A 22912-nucleotide genomic window follows, 5' to 3' on the forward strand; every position below is an offset into this window, starting at 1 on the left:
CTACCAATCCTGGAAAATCATTTTTTAACCTAAATGAATACCTTGTTACAGTTCATCTCATTTTTAGTTTAGTGTTCCCACATGCTGCTTCCCAATGCTGGTTATCAGCAGTGATGGTGAAATGGCCAAATGAGAATTTTATAGAATTTGAGGGGGGGTGGGCGGGGAGATGCATGTATGATGGAGTAGGTTGCCAAACATCCTTTATTCTGAGATTCTGTCATTCCTATTTTTTGATGGTAAAATGTTTATTCACTTATGAAATAGTGTTGGCAATAAATTACGGTATGGGGTTTGGTTTTTTTTTAAAGCAATAATAGCCTAAATAAAAATCTATAAACTCGGGCTTCTTTGGTGGAGCAGTGGTTAAGAATCTGCCTGCCAATGCAGGGGACACGGGTTCGAGCCCTGGTCCGGAAAGATCCCACATGCTGCGGAGCAACTAACCCCGTGCGCCACAACTACTGAGCCTGAGCTCTAGAGCCCGCGAGCCACAACTACTGAGCCCACGTGCCACAACTACTGAAGCCCGCGTGCCTAGAGCCCGTGATCCGCAACAAGAGAAGACACCGCAATGAGAAGCCCGTGCACCGCACCGGAGAGTAGCCCCCGCTCACCGCAACTAGAGAAAGCCCGCGCCCAGCAACGAAGACCCAACACAGCCAAAAATAAATAAATAAAATAAATAAATTTATTTTTTAAAAAAATCTATAAACTCTATGTGACTTCCTAAAATTATTTCATAACTTAAAAATTTACTATTCTGTATGATCAAAAACTCTACGAATTTTTGGTTTAATCCCTGGGAAGTATCTAGCCAGAAGAAAAGGAGACTAAGGAGACATGTGATAGCTATATTCCAATTATCTGAATATCTGGCATGTAGAATAAAGAGAGATTGAATGGATACTTATTAAATAGGAAAGTATAACCAGACGAGCAGAAGTCACAGAAAGACCGTTTGAATTTAATTTTTTAAATTCAAAATTTAAATGTGTGCTTGCTCACAGTGAAAACATGCTACTTCAGTAGGCAGAGGGCTCCCATAGCAACTGGATGTATTTGGTTAGAGACACAGGATATAAAGGATGGTGAAAAGAATTATTATGTTATATAAAGAGTCTGCCTAGATGATGTCTAAACTCCTTTCACCATTAAGTTCTATGACTGCTTGAATCCAATAAGATTTTACATCTATATTTCTCTTCTAACTTCAAAACACTTCTTTTCACATATACTTTGTTACAATGATGTTAACATTAAAATTTGTATATCCAGTAGAGGTTTGACCCATATGTGATGAAATTCAAACTGACCTAGATGGACAAATTGCCCGGAGCAGGTATTTTCAAGTTGAATTCTAATCACCTTTTAACAGTAAAATTCCCTATTTCAGCTCTTTCAACAATGCAGAATTCCCTAAACAGTATTTTAAATTGATCTTTACACTTTATGATATCCAATTCTTGGCTTAAATTGAACTTGAGTCTCAACATATCTCAGTATAGAGTGGCAAATTGTTTTCTTTTTTTTTTCTCTAGACAAACTTCCCTTGCAAAATGCCTGAATGTAGGATCCTTTTTTTACATCTGACCTAACAAATACTTAATAACGTGTTTTTGGAAAGGAGGCCAACTTGATAAAATGAGAAACACCTGGAAAAAATCCTGGCTCTACCACTGACCAGCTATGAAGCAGGGCACAAAAGAACTCAAACTTCTCTCCCTTTCAGTTTCTTCACTATAAAATGGGGATAAAATAACAACACTTTATTGGGTTGTTGTGAGAAGTAGAGAATATATTTCAAAAATACCTTTCATAATTCCTGGCATAGTAAAGTGCTCAATATAGAATGGCTACTGATAAAGGTTTTGTTAATTGAAGAACAAAACAAAATATCCTTGTACTCCTACCCTAATTCCAAGGCCAGAGACTAGATGATAAAATGAGCACACTTCATATAAAGGCAGTAGCATAATCTAGTTTGTAAAATTGCTATGAACATTCAGATACAGATTAACTAAATATACACTCTATTATAATGCCCAATTCCGTATCGGCACTTAGTTCACATATTCACAGAACGCAAATGTAAGAAAATGGAAAAAAAGAGCTCTTTGATCAACCTTTCATTTTATAGAGAAGAGAAAAATCACATGAGAAAATAAAATTATATCTACATTAAACAACATTATCGGGGCTTCCCTGGTGGCGCAGTGGTTGAGAATGTGCCTGCCAATGCAGGGGACACGGGTTCGAGCCCTGGTATGGGAAGATCCCACATGCCACGGAGCAACTAGGCCCGTGAGCCACAAGGACTGAGCCTGCACGTCTGGAACCCGTGCTCCGCCACGAGAGAGGCCGCGATAGTGAGAGGCCCGCACACCGCGATGAAGAGTGGCCCCTGCTCGCCACAACTAGAGAAAGCCCTCGCACAGAAACGAAGACCCAACACACCCAAAAATAAATAAAAATAAATAAATTTTTTAAAAAATGTTTAAAAAAAAAAAACCTTTAAAAAAAAAAAAATTATCTATACCAGGGGTTGGCAAACTTTTTCTCTAAAGAACTAGGCTTTGCTAACAACATATGAGTATCTGTCGCATATTCTTCTTTCTTTTCTTTTTAACATCCTTCAAAATTCTTTGAGTTTTTTACCTCCCTTTAAAAATATAAAAACCATTCAAAACCACTGCAGTTTGTGGACCCCGATCTAGACAAAAATGCATCAAAAAACCATATATGTGCAAAGGATGTGTCACTTTAGGTTGTCAGATATAATCCTAAATATATTTCCATCTTAAATCTAAAAATGCTCTTTGTCAGTGTTTACTAGGTGAGCAACAGCCTCCTCTAACATTGGTGCTGCATTCTGGTAAAATTCACAAATTTATTATAAAGTATTTCTTAAAATAATATAATACTACCTGACAATTTTCAAAATGAACAGCCACAATGAGCTTTCCTCCGTAAAGTTTATCTTCTAAATTTTCAGGAATGGATGGTTCATGCTCTGGTGGATAGGTGTGCTTTAGCCAATCCATCCAAGACAATCCCACAAGCGACTGAATCTTTTCCTCACTGAATCTGCGCATTTTTATTCGGAATTCATTCACCTCAGGATCCTTCAAGGCATCAAATTCATGCAGACCTAAACAAAAATTTTAAACGTGTCATTTTGAGTAGCTAAGAGAATACAAAATATACTCAAAAAAAGATAATTTGGATGCTTGGTTTTTATGAAGCCAACAAAACTGAGCAGGAAAATATTATGAAAGATAAAGAGAATATTATGAAAGATAAAAAGAATATTCAAGATAAAATAACGAACTTCATGTATAGAAGATGAACACACAATTAGATTTCTAAAGAATATAAACTTGAAACCTCTTAAAGAAATATAGTTGGTTACCAATTTTAAAAAGATAATCACTGAAATTCACAGTACTATTTTAAAACCACATATGAAAGAGCCACAGTTTTTCTTTACAAATCAAGTAAATCACATTTAAAATATTTAAGAAAGGCTAAGAATCTGAAAACTTTACAAATAAGCCTAAAACTCAAGTTATTACTTAACTTAAAACTCAGTAAACTTAAAATTTTATAAACTTTCAGTTTACTGTGATTTTTCAACAATGGTTATAGTATATCAATTAGTCAAAAATCTCATAAACATAAAACTATTTTTTGTTGTACTGAATTATGAACCACTTCTGCCATGAAGATAACTATATAACAGCCTGTTCATAAGCTTATAATTATTCTAATAAGTAATTCTAGATATCTAAAATAATAAAAGAACATGTATAAATTTTTATATGTGCATTAGTTTTTACCTATCAGATTGGCAAACATTTTAAAGTTGGACAAAACCTTAAGCTGGAAGGGATAGAAGAGAAATAGGCATATTTAATATTTATTAGAACTCACACTCACACACACACACACGTTTTGACCTTGGTATTCCACCAACAGGAACTGCAACCTGAGAGACTCAGGACCAACCAGTGAAAGTCAAATACGTTCCCCAAACCAACCACGTAAGATGCCCAGCTTCTCGTGAGCCCACCTTGAGCTTCCTCCTGCCAGCAACTTCCATCAGGCATACATGAAAGCCATTCACTTTCTCTACCGTAAAACTTTATCACTCCCCTGCCTGACTTTGAGTCACTGCCAAACACAAAATTCCTTTATTATAGCAAGCTCTGAGTAAAAAGTCTGTTCTCATTTGCATGATTGTTTATTTCCACAAATCTATGGAAATAATTGTACAGATAACATGGTATCAGTGCAAGCATGTTCACTGTAGCTTTGTTTATAATAAATAAAAAACTGGAAATAACCTAAAGATAATCATTAAGACCTGGTTAAAAAAATTAAGATACATCCATATACCATGATAGAGTGGTACAAGTGCTAAAATGAATGAAATAGATCTGTGTTGTTAGGATAAAAGTCCCAGATATATTAAATATATAAAGCAGGGACACAATGGGTCTCTCAAGATTCCTTTTATGCAAATTCAAAACAAAGAATATAGAATGCATATAAATTTTTGCCTTGAAAATTGAGATAATATTAACAGCATTTCATAGTGTTGGAGAGGGAAGCACAGTGGGGCAAGCTGTTACTTTTCATTCTGTAGGGCCAAATCAATACTATATCATTTGAATATATGCACATCAATGAGTGTTATCTTCGTAGTGGACTTACCTGCATTGTCTATTTACATCTATTAAAACAGTCATTATTTCTAAAATAAATATTAGCATCGATTTGAGGTATTAAATATAGAAAAATTAAAATGTTTAAGTTCCATAATACAACAAAGGTAAAATCTTGAGGGTAAAATATGATTTCTTGGATAGTTTTAGATCTGGAATAAAATATATTACTCTAAATCAGCTATATGAATGAACTGTAATTTAAGCAAACTACCTTAAGTATCTTAGAGCTTCTTCCTTTGCACTGTTCAAACTAATTCTATTCACAGATCATCGGTACTACAGATAAGGAAATGGAACTGAATACCTAATAATAGATACATCTAACAAAAATCAAACTCTTTATCTCCCTTTATCTACTAAAAGTCATGTCTAATCCACTTTCTAAATGTCTCTCAACTCTGTCCAGTTCTCTTAGGTCGTATAGCCATTACCTTAATCCTAGCTACCAGCATCTCTCCCATGGATTAATTATTACATCAGTTTTTCATTAATTTCTCTACTCACAATCTTAATCCCTCCAATGCACTTCCATTCCCCAACCTAAATAATTTTTCTAAAATGAAAATCTGATGATGTTACTCCCCTACTTAAATCCCTTCAACAGCTTCCCAACTGCTCTTATGAATTAAATCTCTACTTTTTACATGGCCTGGATGGCTCTGCATGCTCTGAAGCCAGTTGCCTCTCTGGACTTCCTGCTTATCCTAGCTGTCCCCTTAAGCAAATCATAGTCAATTTCTTTTATTCCTTGAATAGGCCATCCTTCCTATATGCCATTCCCATTTGCTTTTCCTTCTTCCATCTCCTTTCACCTACTCAACTCCTAATGAGCGCTTAAGTCGCAGTTTAGCTGTTTGTCTGCAAAGAGGAAGTCCATGACTCACTCAGTTGATTTAAGTGACCCTCCTTGACTTATAGCAGCTTATACATTGTATTGTAACTGTCTGTTTACTGATCCATTATTTCCCACTGGATTGTGAGCTCCAAGCAGACAAAGACCATATCACCCAAGTTCAGTGCTGTGGTTCTCAAGTATAAATACTCAATATAAACTGTTGAATTGCAATTGCTATTGTTTTGGTAATTTTTTTCAATATAATATAAATAAGGGACTCTTTTCACATAACTATGAGAGTCAACTGAAAAGTACAGATTTCTTTCATACATCCCAGACTCACTAAATCCCAATCTCTGACAATCTGCTTTTTAAGAAACTGATGAATGGTTATCTAATCTATAACAAAGGAGGCAAGTGGACTTCCCTAGTGGTCCAGTGGCTAAGACTCCACGCTCCCAATGCAGGGAGCCCAGGATGTGATTCCTGGTCGGGGAACTAGTTCCTGCATGCATGCCACAACTAACAGTCTGCATGCTGCAACTAAGAAGCCCGCATGCTACAACTAAGAAGTCTGCATGCCGCAACTAAAGATCCCGCATGCCACAACAAATATCCCGTGTGCCACAACTAAGACACAGCACAGCCAAAATAAATAAATATTTTAAACAACAACAACAACAAAACAAAGGAGGCAAGAATATACAATGTAGACAAGACAGTCTCTTCAATAAGTGGTGCTGGGAAAACTGGACAGTTACATGTAAAAGAATGAAATTAGAACACTCCCTAACACCATACACAAAAATAAACTCAAAATGGATTAAAGACCTAAATGTAAGGGCAGATACTATAAAACTCTTAGAGGAAAACAGAGGCAGAACACTCTGACATAAATCAAAGCAATATCTTTTCTGATCCACCTCCTAAAGTAATGAAGATAAAAACAAAAATAAACAAATGGGATCTAATTAAACTTAAAAGCTTTTGCACAGCAAAGGAAACCATAAACAAAAGAAAAAGATAACCCTCAGAATGGGAGAAAATATTTGCAAACAAAGCAACCAACAAGGGATTAATGTCCAAAGTATACAAACGGCTCATGCAGCTCAATAACAAAAAAACAAACAACCCAATCAAAAAATGAGAAGAAGACCTAAACAGACATTTCTCGAAAGAAGACATACAGATGGCCAAAAAGTACATGAAAAGATGCTCAACATCACTAATTATTAGAGAAATGCAATCAAAACTACAATGACATTATCACCTCACACTGGTCAGAATGGCCACCATCAAAAAATCTACAAACAATAAATGCTGGAGAGGGTGTGGAGAAAAGGGAACTGTCCCACACTGTTGGTGGGAATGTAAACTGGTACAGCCACTATAAAGAACAGTATGGAGGTTCCTTAAAAAACTAAAAATAGAACTACCATATGACCCAGCAATCCCACTACTGGGCATATATCCAGAGAAAACCATAATTTGAAAAGATACATGCACCCCAATGTTCACTGTAGCACTATTTACAATAGCCAAGACATGGAAGCAACCTAAATATCCATCGACAGAGGGACTGATAAAGAAGATGTGGAACATATGTACATTGAAATATTACTCAGCCATAAAAAAGAACGAAATAATGCCATTTGCAGCAACACGGATGGACCTAGAGATTGTCATACTGACTGAAGTAAGTCAGACACAGAAAGACAAATATCATATGATACTGTTTATATGTGGAATCTTAAAAAAAAAAAAAAGGGTACAAATGACCTTATTTATAAAAGAGAAGTAGAGTCACAGATGTAGAAAACAAACTTATGGTTATCAGGGGATATGACTGGGGGAGGGATAAACTGGGAGATTAGGATTGACATATACACACTACTATATATAAAATAGATAACTAATAAGAACCTGCTGTATAGCACAGGGAACTCTACTCAATACTGAGAAATGGCCTATATGGGAAAAGAATCTAAAAAAAAAAAAAAAAAGAGTAGATATATGTGCATGCATAACTGATTCACTTTGCTGTACACCTGAAACTAATACAACATTGTAAATCAACTATACTCCAATATAAATTAAAACAAAGAAAGAAAGGAAGGGAGGAAGGAAGGAAGAAAGAAAAAAGAAAGAAAGAAAGAAAAAGGAAGAAACGGATGAAGCCTGAATTGGGGAACTACTATAAACATCTCTTAAAAATAGAAACTTTGCCAAAAATAAAAAGTTAGGCTAAGGAATTTAATTTTAAGCCTAGTTAATTGCCTATATGTCTTGTGGTATGAAAATTTGATAGCAAAGCTTAAATTTTAAGGTAAGAGTACTGTATAGTTTACAGTCAAATATAAATTTTTGATATTAAAAAAGTACTGAATGAATTATTTCTTCATATTAAAGATACTGTTAAAATCCTACAGACTATGTATTTCCTTCACTTTAAGGTATGCCACAGCTTTAGATAGGTGAGGAGAAAAAGGAAGTGTTCAAATACTTTTTTCAGGATGCTGACAAAATCCTCTGATCAAGATTTACTACTGGGTATTTGGAGAAATTAATGCAGGAGTAACAAGTACCTTCACTACAGAGAATAATCAGAACCTCAACAGTAGCGCTATAAATAATTATTGAGGATAAACAGAAAATGAAATAATTAGGCATATCGTCTTTCAGGAAAAGGTATTTTTAGACTCGTCAGGGCAGTTATGTCTGTAAAGGTTCTATTGTTTTCGTTGGGGAGGAGGAGGCAGCAAACTTGTTCCTGAAGTTAAATTGAAATAATTGTTCATTGTTTTCCCAGGAGGCATGACCTCACAGAGTCCCGGTTGTAGTCATCACATACAAATCAGCAACTGCAAAAAATGACTTGTTAGGTATTTAAAGTAAAATTTCATTCTAAAACATCAAAACAGACTTACTCAACTTCCTAAATGAATGTTAACATTTGAATTTGTGTATATGATCATAAGGCCAGCTTTCCTAAACTGCTGAGGATCTAAAGTACAATTTATAAATTTTAAGAGCTTATCAACTGTTTAATTCAATGCAACAAAAACACTTGTGGCATTTTCTTAGTCATTCAAATTGCAGGGCACATTGCATAAAAAAATTTTTGTACAATAAGCTTTATACACTAAATGAAATACGAAATATGGTACATTGTTTATAGAAAGAGAAATTCAATTTCAATATACATTAGATCTCTGTGCTGTTAGTAGGGTAAAGTTAGAGTTGTCAAATTAAAAAAAACAAAAAAACAAAAAAAAACACCGTATGTCCATTCTATTTGAATTTTAGATAAATAGTGAATGACTTTTTGGCATTAAGAGTATCCCATGGATCTACTGTATTTTTATTTGGTAAATCTGACAAGTTTAGATACAGATAATGGTGGCTAATGATTCCATATGCTTTGGAGATCAAGACCCAAAGCGAGCGCAGTGATCTAAGTTTTGAAAAGATGGTAAATCTCAAAAAGACACCTATATTCTCATAAAAGTTAACTCTCTCTGTGATGCTAACCTTTTGAATTGTCAAATATTTCAGCTTCCCTAAATATCAGCAGAAAAATACAGAAAAACAATATTTTCACAAACACGCACACAAAACTGCTTAAAAAGAACTATATCAAAATATTATCAGTGGATATTCTTGTCTTGGATAAGACTATAAGTGATTTTTTTATTCTTTCTACTTTTACATACACTATTTAATTCAAAGGAAAAATTTTTACTAATGGAGAATAATTAAAAGTTTAAAAAAAATCTTTGGAGCTCTAAAAAATAGAAAGGAATGCTTTCTATTGAAGCTATTAATACATTTGTGAAAAATCCGTATGGTATACAATTACAAGCCTATTTAATGGGGGAAAAAGTCATTGCCAAAGCAAACTAGCTATCATCTGAAATAATCAAACATTTTTAAATACCAGGGTGTCATTCAGTAAATAAACAAGCTGCTGTTCTAAGTACTCAAAGGGAAGAGTTTAGTCCCACTGTGTAATCATTAGCTAGCCTGAATTAACTATAGGTCAAGATCAAAGAATAGTATCTTAAAGGTACTTACTATCTTAAAGGGGATGGTACTATATTATCCTATAAGAGTGAATGTGATCAATACAGGTAGCCAATCCAGATCCAACACTCTACAGATTTTTTTGGTTTTGTACTTAAACTTCAAAGCTTCCTCCTCAGTAATCCCCTGCAGTATGCAATTCAAGTTAATACCTTGTCTTAAGGCAGGATACCATTGGCCCTTTAGACATCTAAGATTACTATAGCAAGAGAGACTGCTCTGTGTTTATTGTGTTACAATTCTCCCTGAAATTAATATGCAAAGAATAATGTGGGCATGATATAGCTTGACTTGCTATAAAAGTAACTTCTACTTAAAAGATAATTTTAGGGCTTCCCTGCTGGCACAGTGGTTAAGAATCCGCCTGCCAACGCAGGGGACACGGGTTCGAGCCCTGGTCCGGGAAGATCCCACATGCCGCAGAGCAACTAAGCCCGTGCGCCACAGCTACTGAGCCTGCGCTCTAGAGCCCACGCTCGCAACAAGAGAAGCCACTGCAATGAGAAGCCCACGCACCTCAACGAAGAGTAGCCCCCGCTCGCCGCAACTAGAGAAAGCCCGTGCGCAGCAAGGAAGACCCAACACAGCCAAAAATAAATAAATTAATTAATTAATAATTTTTTAAAAAAGATAATTTTACTTATGGAGTAAAATTTATGGAAACATCAATCAGCTTAAAGTCTCGGTTAGCATAGAGAGTTGTGCATAAATTACATTCATACTACAGGGGTAGTTCACAAGAAACTGAGGATGCATCTCTAAAAAAGGGCTTCTCAAAGTACCTGAGGCAAAGGAACAACTTTTTAATGTCAAATTTGCAAAAAACCAATACTTTTATAAAATAAAAATAATTCACTAGACATACAGATTGCCAACAAGCACATGAAAAGATGCTCAACATCGCTATTAGAGAAATGCCAATCAAAACTACAATGAAATATCACCTCACACTGGTCAGAATGGCCATCATTAAAAAGTATACAAATAAATGCTGGAGAGGGTGTGGAGAAAAGGGAACCCTCCTACACTGTTGGTGGGAATGTAACTTGGTTCAGCCACCGTGAAAAACAATATATGGAGGTTCCTCAGAACACTAAATATAGAGTTGCCACATGATACAGCAATCCCACTCCTGGGCATATATCCAAACAAAACTATAATTCAAAAAGATACATGCACCCCTATGTTCATAGCTGCACTATTCACAATAGCCAAGACGTGGAAACAGCCTAAATGTCCGTCGACAGATGAATGGATAAAGAAAATGTGGTATATATACACAGTGGAATACTACTCAGCCATAAAAAAATGTAATAATGCCATTTGCAGCAACATGGATGGACCAAGAGATTATCATACTAAGTGAAGTAAGTCACAAAGAGAAAGACAAACACCATATGATATCACTTATATGTGGAATCTAAAATATGACACAAATAAACTTATCTACAAAACAGAAACAGACTCACAGACATACAGAACAGACTTGTGGTTTTCAAGGGGGAGGGGAGGGGGATGGATGGATTGGGAGTTTGGGATTAGCAGATGCAAAGTATTATATATAGAATGGATAAACAACAAGTCCTACTGTATAGTGCAGGGAACTATATACAATATCCTGTGATAAACCATAATGGAAAAGAATATGGAAAAGAATGTATATATATGCATAATTGAATCACTTCTTTATACAGCAGAAATTAACACAACATTGTAAATCAACTATACTTCAATAAAATAAATTAAAATAAATAAGTCACTGGAAAAGAAAAAGATAAAAAATACACACACCCTTGGATGTTGTGGCAATATCACATCGCTAGAGTTTATTCTTGATTTCTATACTTACTTTATCTCAGACTGGTAACAATGTACAGACCAGCATTGGTCCATGGACCACACCTTGCAAAGCAACGTCTCAGATCATACTGACTATATGTTTATACAGATAGCAACAAACATGTTAAAAATTCATAATAAGAATTTTTTAAATTACCTCTTCCTATAAGGACTCCAATTTTTGAGTCTAATTTTTCCCCTGGGTCACAACTTCTTGTCACTAATTTGAGAACTGGAAGAAAAGGTCTGACGTCACAGAGTCTTCTTGTTTCATCTTCAAGCTCCTCATATACAGCAGTTTGATTCACACATGCAAACATATAGGAGTCAATTTCCATAAGGAGGTTAAACATTGGGTAATTATGAACTTGCTTCCATAACATCTGCAGGAAAAAGTAATAAGACATCTTCTGAAATGGAAATACTTGCTCAAGTGTACAAAGATATATCTACAAGGATGCTCACTGCAGCACTCTTTGGAAAACTCAAAAACTGAGGACAAGCAAAATGCTTAGCAATAAGGGATCAGTTAAGTGAATTACGGAATATTACAGAACTGTGAAAATTAAACAGAAAAACACGGTAACATGGAAAGCTATACGAGATATATTAAGGTTGGTTTCTTTTAAAAATAGCAAATTGTAAGAGAATATGAAAGGTATTTAACCCATTTTTGTAAAGTAATATAATGGTATAATGCAAAAAAATGCATTTATATAAACAAAAGTATTAAACGTGAAAATCTATGAAGAATAAGAATCACTGAAGACTTGCATATTTAGCATTCTTGTGAACATAAATAATTTCTAATTAAAAAAAAGAACATTTAAAGTATGTATCATCTATCACCTCCACACAAAATTTACATTATTGTTGTCCTGAATTCTTTTCTATTCACCAGAGTTATCTCCATTAACTAGCACTGTCCTGTAAGGATGAGCAGAATCAATTTCTCATGATCTCCCCTGAAGTCTCCTGGATGAGATCATATAAAAGGTCATCACACAAACACAAGGTGGATTACATATTTTAACTGCAACCAGGACAAAAGCCAACAGCTGAGGGATAAAAATCGTGGCCAATCCTCAGATTCAGTTATATAAAACAAACAAGAGAAATTGATGCTAGGCAAAAAAAAATAACAAAAAATAGGTAAACTGGACTTCATCAAAATTAGAAACTTTTCTGTATCAAAGGACACTATTATGAAAGTGAAAAGGCAACTCACAGAATAGGAGAAATTATTCTCAAATTATATGTTTGATAAGAGATTACCATCCAGAATACATTAAGGAACTCCCATGACTCAACAACAGAAAACAATTGAATTAAAAAATAGGCAATGGTCTTGAACAGACAATTCTACAAATGGTCCATAAGAACATGAAAAGATGCTTGAAATCATTAGCAGTTAGGGAAATGCAAATAAAAACTAAAATGAGGTACCACTTCACAGTCATAAGAATGGTTATTACCTAAAAAAAAAAAAAAAGGAAAACCAGTGTTGGCTAGCATTTTGAGAAACTGGAACCCTTTTGCATTGCTGGTGGGAAAGTAAAATGGTACAGTCATTGTAAAAAAAAAAGTTTAGCAGTTTCTTAAAAAGTTAAAACAGAATTACCATATGATCCAACATATGGAGAGCAGGGATTCATACAGATACTTGTGCACCAATGTTCAGAGCAGCATTATTCACAAAAGACAAAAGATGATTATAACCAAAATGTCTATCAAAAGATGAATGAATAAACAAAATGTGGTATATTCATACAATGGAATAATATTCAGTCTTAAAAAGGAATGAAATTTAGATACCTGTAACAACATGAACGAACTTTTAAAATATTATGCTAATTGAGAAAACCAGACACAAAAGGTTGACTACGGTGTGATTCCACTTACATGAGGTAGCTCGAATAAACAAATTCATATAGACAGAAACTAGAACAGAGATTACCAGGGACTAGGAGAGGGGAAGTTTATTATTTACTAAGTACAGAGTCTGTGTTTAGGATGATGAAAAGTGCTGGAAATGGATAGTGGTGATGGATTGGGCAACACTGTGAATATACTTAATACCAAGAAACTGTGTGCCTAAAAATGACTCTTATGGTAAATTTTATGTTATACATATTTTACAACAATAAGTTTTTTTTAAAGGAGCAAGGTTTCAATGGTTAATTCAGCTTCAGCTATAGCCACAGGCATCCATACCTGTCACTTGTGACTATAAAAATAAGTGCACTATCTGCCCCTGTAGGGTGCCCAAAACAATTAAAAAGTGATCCTTTTCACTTAAGGGATTATGCAGTTCTAGAATTCTTATGTCTCCCTGATGAAGAAGCTTGGAAAAGAGTTAAAAGGCTGTCCAAAGTCAAGCGCTTTAAAAAGGTTTGTCATAAATACTTTTTCTTAAATATATCATAAACCCCAATTTCCATATTGGGTTCAGCTATTTGAAAAACATTAAAGAGAAAGTTTAGGAAAATAATTTTACTTATAAGTCATAATCTTCACAAATCAATAGTACTCACCAATTCGCTTGAAAAAAATCATCCAACAAAACATGCAAGCCTTGTTATGTGAAAGAATTTGCTTTCAAATGAGGACACAGCATTCATTACTGGGGGAAAAAAATCTACTGAACAGCAGAAAACCTTTTTTCCCCCCAGAGTGACCATGAAAAATAGTGGGGATGGGGACAGAAAATGGGGATTAGAATGGGAAGGAAAAGGAGAGAAGAGACAATCAACGAAAAATCACTTGAGGAAAAACAAACATGATAAGCTCAAAGACAATTAGTACAAAGATCTTACCTCAAAATAAAACTTTCTAGAACAATGTCAAATTCCTTTTGATAACCTGAACAAACCTTTCAAACTAGCTAACATAAGCTAATTTGTCTTCATTCAGGTATCACACGTGGATTTTTTAAAAAATTAAAAGTGAAAAAAAAAAATTTAAAGTGAGTGGGAGTGAGAATGAGAATGTTTTATATAGCCAATAAACAAGATCCAAGACACAGTATGGATCAAAATCTTTAAAATGTAATGACTTATAAACTTCTCTCAAATTTACCATATGATTTACATTAATAACATTCTAAAATGGAGGAACATTTTCCCCTAAGTGATATAGTAAGTAAGCTATGTTTATAGAAATTCAGCCTGATAACATACCTGTTTAATATAGGAAATGGTAGCTTCCCGAGGTACCTCCAATTGGATATAAATCCCAGTGGGCAAAAGGAAATCCACGGGTATGGAGCCATCAGATGCTATCTGTGAATCCACTGCCCAGATGTCAAGGATGTCTGCCATAGCAGGAGGCATTATGAAGCGGAAGCACATTCATAACCATGGGGCTCTAGAAATCAGTAAGTAAAACTTAGTGAATTAATTAGCCAAATTTTATACTAAAACATGATAAAGCTCACCAATCCATAATTAGTCCTTGGATTTCAATATAGCCAACAATGTAACAGGAGGCCAATTAAGTTAAGCAAGAGTAAGCCACTGTAACTTAAAAATATTTCTGGTTATCACTACATAAATTATGTATATATACCATACTGATTCAAATTCAACATAATAAGTATATGACATGTGAAAGATGAAAGGTTTAAGGAGTACAGGCTCCTGAGAAATCCAGTTAACAACCACTCAACAGGGGATTCTCTCCAGACTTTACTTAGAGAATTGATATCCGCTTCTTCAACCAAATTTTTCTTGGCAAACTCCAAGAAAAATGGCAATCAAGAGGGCCTTCCTTCAAAAATAATTTTCTATCAAGCTCACGAGAGAAACAAAATGTCATGAACTTAGTCCCATGACCCACCACCAAAGTATTAAAAAGACCAAATCCCCCAAACCAGCTGGCAAGGCCCTTTACGCTATGACTCTGGCCTGTTTCTCTCTGCTTCTCTGACTACTCCACAATCTAGGCCCTTGTGCCACAAGTGCCTTTTGCCTCCTGCTGCTAGACCTATGTTCACAGATATGCTGACACTGCCCGTACCAAACCACTATTCCAACAAATGCACCCTTCAACTGGGCCATTTAGGTCTCATCTATTCCTTAAGGGCTTCAGTCAAGAAAGCACAACGATAATCCTGGGAAGAACATGGGCACTGAAGTTAAAAAAAACAAAAAAACAAAACAAGGTTCAAATCCCATTTATTCAAAACATTCAAGTATCGTGTCAAAAGAGACAGGTGCCAACTTGAAGCATTTTGGGGCATCAAAAACAATAATGACATCCATGGATTGAAACACATCAAATATATACAAATATGAGACAATAATGATAGAGAAAAACCCTTTATTGGTCAACTTCGGAGACTGATTTGAAACAACCTGGGAAAGTTAAATATGGATTAAATATCAGATAATTTTAAGGAAACTGTTCATTTTGTGAAGTATAATAATGGAATGTTATGTTTCTAAAAACCAGTCTTTATCAGTCAGAGACACATAATGAAGTATATATAGGGATAAAATGACACTAGGCTTGGCATTTGCTTTAAATTATTCCATTTTTTAAAATGTGAATGGGCAGCTGATTTCAACAAAGATGTAAAGGTAATTCGATGAGAAAAAAGAAAGTCTTTTCAACAAATGGTGTTGGAATTAGTAGACATCCATATGCTAAGAAAATGAAGCTCAATCCATATCTCACGTCAAAAATTATAAACTCAAAATGGATTGTAGGCCTAAATGTAAACACTAAAACTGTAAATCCTCTAGAAGAAAACATAGGAGAAAATCTTGTGATCTTGGATTAGGCAAAGAATTCTTAGATACAACACCATAAGCACAATTCATAAAATAAAAAATTGATAAAATGAACATCACCAAAACTAAAAACTTCTGCTCTTAAGGAAGACACTGCCCATAATATAAAAAGACAAGCCACAGACAGGAGAAAGTGCTTACAAATGATATAAAGAATTTGTATCCAGAATACATAAAGAACTCTCAACATACAATAATAAGAAAACAGCTCAGGGCTTCCCTGGTGGCGCAGTGGCCAAGAGTCGGCCTACCAATGCAGGGGACACGGGTTCAAGCCCTGGTCCGGGAAGATCCCACATGCCGTGGAGCAACTAAGCCCGTGCGCCACAACTACTGAGGCTGCATGCTGCAACTACTAAAGCCCACGTGCCTAGAGCCCGTGCTCTGCAACGAGAAGCCACCGCAATGAGAAGCCTGCACACCGCAACAAAGAGTAGCCCCTGCTCGCTGCAACTAGAGAAAAGCCCACACGCAGCAATGAAGATGCAACACAGCCGAAAATAAATAAATAAATAAATAAATAAATAAATAAATAAATAAATAAATAAAAATTTAAAAAAAAGAACATCCTGAATTCCTAAATTTGTTTTAAAAAAAAAGAAAAACAGCTCAGTTTTTTTAAATTGGCAAAAGATTTGAACAGAGGCTATCAAAGGAGATAGATGGATGACAAAAGGGCTCAATATCATTAGTCATATAAATTAAAACAACAGTAAGACACCACTACACACCTCTTACATGGCTAAAATTAAAAAGACCAACCATACCAAGTGTAGACAAGGAAGAAGAGGAAATGGAACTCTCATACACTGCTGGTGGGAATGTTAAACAATAGAGCTACTTTGGAAAACAGTCTGGCAGTTTCTTAACATACACTTACCATATGATCAAGTCATCCCACTTCTAAATATATACCCAAATGAAATGAAGGCATATATCCATGTAAAAACTTGTACATAATTGTTCATAGCAGCTTTATTTATAGTAGCCAAAAATTGGGAAAAATTAAAATGTCCATCAACAAGTGAATGAATTTTTTAAAAAGTGGTACACTCATACAATGGAATACACTCAAAAAAGCAAAAACAAACAAACAAAAATCCACTACAGACACATTCAACAATGTGGATGAATCTCAAAATAATTATGCTGAGTGAAAGAAGCCTGACAAAAAGAGTACATACTGTATGACTCCATTTATATAAAAGTCTAGAAAACGTAAACTCGTGTATAGTGACAGATCAGTGGTTGCCTTGTGTGGGAGAGGGCAGGGAAGCAGGAAGAGGTAAGAAGGAGGGATTACAAAGGGACACAAGGAAACTCTTGGGAGTGGTGGATATGTTTATTTACCTTGATTATGGTGATGATGGTTTCAGGGGTGTGTACATACGTCAAAATATATCAAATTATACACTTTAAATATGTGCAGTTTAAGTCAATTATCCCTCAATAAAACTGTTTTTAAAAGTGACAGAAATAGATGAAATGAGAGGCAAAATGTTGGTATTTACTGAAGCTGGGTGATGAGGAGTACACTGTATTACTCCTCTGCTTTTGTATATGTTTGCTATTTTCGTAAAAAAGGTTTTGTTAAATCCCATCTAAGGACATTCCTGGTGGCGCAGCGGTTAAGAATATGCCTGCCAATGCAGGGGACACAGGTCTGAGCCCTGGTCCGGGAAGATCCCACATGCCACGGAGCAAGTAAGCCCACGTGCCACAACTACCGAGCCTGCACTCTAGAGCCTGTGAGCCACAACTACTGAGCCCGCGAGCCACAACTACTGAAGCCCATGTGCCACAACTACAGAAGCCCACGCGCCTAGAGCCCATGCTCCGCAACAAGAGAAGCCACTGCAATGAGAAGCCCACGCACTGCAACAAAGATCCAACGCAGCCAAAAATAAATAACTAAAATAAATAAATTTAAAAAAAGAAAGATTAAAAAAAAAGTCCCATCTATACCATTTACCAGCTATGTGAATTTTGGTAAGTCACTTAAACTTCCTGAGCCTCCATTAACTAAAAAAGGGATTCATAATAAAATGCTCCTCCTGGGAACACTGTGACAAATGAAGGAGCTAATATGTGAGAGCCTGACACAATGCAAGTTCTGCTAAATGACAGCTTTCTCCCTTTACTGAACATCCTGGCCGTTACTGATTCCTCCTCCTAACTCTTACACCCCATAGCCTAGATCCACCACACTGACACTGTCATAAACAAGCCTTGTTTCTGTAGGCAGAACAGAACAATGATTAAAGATTGTGTTCTCAGAGTCTAACAGCTTAGTTGTAAAACCTGGCTCCATCACTCCGCTAGCAGAGAGATCTTGGGCAAATCACATGTCTTCTTCCTACTTAAATTCCTTTATCTGTGAAATGGTGAAAACAACAGTAACTACCTCATAGCATACTTATTAACACTGAGTAAAGAATGCCTGGAATATAATAAGCCCAATGTTTGTTGCTACTTATTAATTTTTTTAATTCAAAAACTGTTAGTTCTTTTGAGCTGTAAACCACATATATTCAACTACTTTTGTTTCCCCAAAAGTGATTAGCAGATAGTAGCCATCTGTAATTGTTTAATGAACTTAAGACCAAACACTATTATCCCTACTCCAACAATTAAAAAAAAGGAAAAAAAAAAAAAAGCTCACAGGATAATTGAATTTATAACACCTAAAGGTAAGTACTTACTATGTGTCAGCATTCTACTAAAGTCTTACATGCATTACTATATTTTATCCTTACTACTACCCTGTGGTAATACTACTACTCCTCAAGAAGCACCTGAGACTTAGAAAATCTGAGATCTCACGGATAAAAAACAGCAGTCCTCGGATTTGAAGTTGGGTCTAACTCTACAGGGTGAGACCAACACCACACTCTACATAATAACTACTAAAGCACCATAAAAAGAGTCTGAGACATTTAACCATAATAAACCACATTACATTGACCTACAGATGTCATTAACTGTCGCTGATCCTAGAAAGGCTTTAGGTAAATCACTGCAGAACAGCCTTTAGAGACTGTCTTCAGTGGAGCAGCTTCTCAACTTTCCAAGTATTAGGCATTCAAGAAACATTTGAGGAATGAAAACATGCTACATCAAATTTTAAAGACCATGCTTTGCTTACCTTCAAATACCACCATGCAAAGACAAACAGGGGAAAGCCATCTCCTGAACACCAAGTATTACATATGAGTTAGGAGTTGTCAACAAAAGCTGACAGGACAAACTAAAGTTAGCACTTAAAACTGAGATGAGTTTATGAAACATCAGCCAACTGTCACAGAATTACAATCAAGATAAACCTGTATACTCCCCTGGTTTCTTCAGCATAGATTTTTGGCAAGATTCTCACAACTGAAGCCAAATCACCTGATGAATATCCATAGTAATACAGGAGCACGAAACTATAAAAACAAAAACTCTGAGACCTCACCCTTACCAGACAACTGGAAATGATGAGACTTCCTGAGCCTCTGGAGCCCAGAGCAGCAACCTTTTCAAGGAGACATACTGCACCTCACTACCCAACAGCATCAACTCTCCAGATTCAAATTCTAAACTTCGCGGGTATTAGAGGCAAAACCACTATGGCAGATTTAAGAATTTCTTGATGAAGTAGTCATACCTAAAATGAATTACAAGAATGAATTCATGGGCCCCTGCCTTCCTTACTTTCTAGATCTGTCATTCAACATTCCCACACATACTATCCTTAATCCAGCCTTGCTGAACTGCTGATACTTGCCAGCATTTCCCATACTCTCTCCTGCCTCCTACCTTAAACCTATCATCCCTCTCCCTAGGTTGTCCTCAGCTACATATGTCCTGACCAACTCTTAGTCTTCTAGACTCTTGGAATCCACCCCTAATACTCCTCTGTGCACCCAAGCACCAGGGCATATCTGTGTCAAAGCAGAAGCACACTATATTGAAGCTTGTTACTTAGTGAGAACTTCCCAACCTCCTACTATTTCTGGCTCAATAAATATTTACTTCTGGCTGAATGAATTCGAATTCTACGGAAATCACTAGAACAATTATATTAGATCATTAAAAAAGTGATTTTTTTTTTTTTGTTCTTTTGGCCGCGCTGCGCAGCATGCGGGATCTTAGTTCCCGACCAGGGATCGAACCCATGCCCCCTGCAGTGGAAGCACAGAGCATTAACCACTGGACCGCCAGGGAAGTCCCCCTTAAAAATGTGATTTAGGGACTTTCCAAGTGGTCCAGTGGTTAAGAATCCGCCTTCCAATGCAGGGGATGCGGGTTCGATCCCTGGTCGGAGAACTAAGATCCCACGTGCCACAACTACAGAGGCCACCACGTGCTCTGGAGCCCACGTGCCACAACTACAGAGCCCACGTGCCACAACTAGAGAGACACCCGCAGGCTGCAACAAAGACCCGATGCAGCTAAAAATAAATAAATAAATAGCATTAGGAACTGGCAAAGTAAATTGCAAGTGTCAAGTATTTCTCTCCTGCCATCTCAAAATGCATCGTAAAGTTTAATCCTTTAGCTTTACAGTTAACCATGCTCTTTGCTTACTGAAGCAATATCACACCAATCTCCAAAATCAATTCCCCTACCTTTAATTTTTTTTAAAAAAGTTATTTTATTGAAGTATAGTTGATTTACAATGTTGTGTAAATTTCTACCGTACAGCAAAGTGATTCAGTTATACATATATGTACATTCTTTTTCATACTCTTTTCCTTTATGGTTTATCATAGGATATCGAAAATAGTTCCCTGTGCTATACAGTAGGACCTTGTTGTTTATCCCTCTATCTTCTATTTCAAGGACAAAATTCTCATATTGAAAATATCAACTTTTTGACATAAAATCATCAGAAGGATTCTAATGATTCATCAAAATATTGATGATGCTTGAAAAGCAATACTGTGTTTAAATGAGAACTAGAAATGTTTTTCTCAAAAAGGAGTGAATTATCAAAGGGAATACAGTAGGCCCTCTGTATCCATGGCTTTCACATCCGCAGATTCAACCAACCACGTATAAAAATTTCACAGATACAGTATAATGACTGTATTCATTATACTAAACCATTTTATATGAGGGACTTGAGCATCAGCAGATTTTGGTATCTGTGAGGGCTCCTGGAACCAAACCTCTGTAGATACTGAAAGTGAACTGTAATGAAAGGTTACGTCCAGGTACATAAATTTCTACCTTGATATTATCATATTAATAAGTTACTAATAACTGAGTTAGAATGGTTGTCAGGCTTTATAAACACTACAGATAGACATATACCATGTAATTACAGCCTAACATATAGGCTGTACTTGTGTGTCACTTTAATAAAAGCACTTTTATTAGACCACTTCTCAAGGTTTTCAAAGTACTTTAAGTTAAATACTACCTAAGAGACTGGTTTTCAATCTTCATATTCAATATTCTTTCTAAAAAAGTATTTTACAAATACTTTAAAAATCTGAAATGAAATTATTCATATAATTTACATACATATATAGCCAATTTCAAAATATACTCATATAATGTCCTAATTATAATATAAAGGGAAAATAAAAGAAAATAAGACTGTATATTTCAGTATGTGAATACTTGGACATAACCATACCCCTACACAATGAAGTAGTCAGAGGTTTGAATCTATACATAGAATCACCATGGATGTGACAACTACAAATGCAGACTGATCAAATGCCATAAAAGCCACTGGTGCCATTGATTTTACAAATCTTTACCTTCCAAGTTTATATCTTCCAAAATTAATGTATTAAAATCATGTAAAAAATGACGTGTATTATATTTTTATGTAAATAAATAAAGTTCAGATCTAGACTCAGATAATAATAAGACTTTTAACCATTACATAATAGTAGCACCTCCCCCAATCACTGTATCAGCAACAGGTACAACAATATCACCCCCTACAAATTTCAAAAGCATCTTACAGGGGGGGATTTCACACTGTCCAGTTTCAGAACCCCTGCTCTAGGACAATTCCTACTATTTCTCAAAGGATTAATGGGGTCTCACAATTCATCTAGACCTAACTGTAGTCTGTATTTAAAACAATAATGAACATAATTTCCCATACATTTCTACTTGACAATCAATAGTGTTTCTTGTATTTGGCTATGTTGTCTTTGGCTAATTCTTGAAGGGTAAAAGAAGCTCTAAGTCAAGAAAACTTTAGCCCCCTAACCAATCAGAGGAATGTAAGGCCAGTATAATTGGCTCTTAGTTTTCAAGACCCTTACTAAACATACTGATGGGGTAGTCTAACTAAAACTACAGTGGAGTGTACGGCTGATTCATTTTGTTATGAAGTGGAGGCTAACACAACAGTGTAAAGCAACCATACTCCAATAAAAATTAATTAAAAAAAAAAAAAAAGAACATAAGCCATCTATTACCCAGCAGAAAAGTCAAAGAAGGATCTTTTTTCTCCTGTATCTCCCAGCTTGGAGTGTGCAGAAAGGAACTGATGGCTACAATTCACTTTTATTTCTGTCTTATACAGGAGAATAATGGTTCTCTTCTCAATTCCTCCTAGTTCCTTTCTAATCAGTAGAGAAAGAGAGGTGCACCAGTTCTAACATTTTAGAAAGAAAAAATGG

At 35.6% G+C, this 22912-nt stretch overlaps 1 protein-coding gene and 1 long non-coding RNA gene across 8 annotated transcripts in view; one reads left to right on the forward strand and one right to left on the reverse strand.

The window, feature by feature from the left end:
* LOC309660571 overlaps nt 1-22912 on the forward strand; it is a 202219-nt gene that overhangs the window by 167885 nt on the left and 11422 nt on the right. The window lies entirely within an intron of this gene.
* The window catches only part of PIK3CB (phosphatidylinositol-4,5-bisphosphate 3-kinase catalytic subunit beta), a 194059-nt gene that overhangs the window by 90674 nt on the left and 80473 nt on the right, over nt 1-22912 (reverse strand). For 6 of the 7 annotated variants that reach the window (XM_082461189.1, XM_082461187.1, XM_082461186.1 and 3 more), the window contains 3 exons: nt 14667-14853; nt 11645-11870; nt 2928-3151 (listed from right to left, as the gene is read on the reverse strand). In XM_082461189.1, coding sequence (XP_082317315.1) covers nt 2928-3151; nt 11645-11870; nt 14667-14837 — 621 coding nt within the window. In that variant the 5' untranslated portion in view covers nt 14838-14853. Of the gene's footprint in view, nt 1-2927; nt 3152-11644; nt 11871-14666; nt 14854-22912 lie in introns of those variants that run through there. The other variant, XM_082461190.1, reaches the window with a different exon arrangement.

This window comes from Balaenoptera physalus, assembly GCF_965194825.1.
Source record: "Balaenoptera physalus genome assembly, chromosome: 4".
NCBI lineage: Eukaryota > Metazoa > Chordata > Mammalia > Artiodactyla > Balaenopteridae > Balaenoptera > Balaenoptera physalus.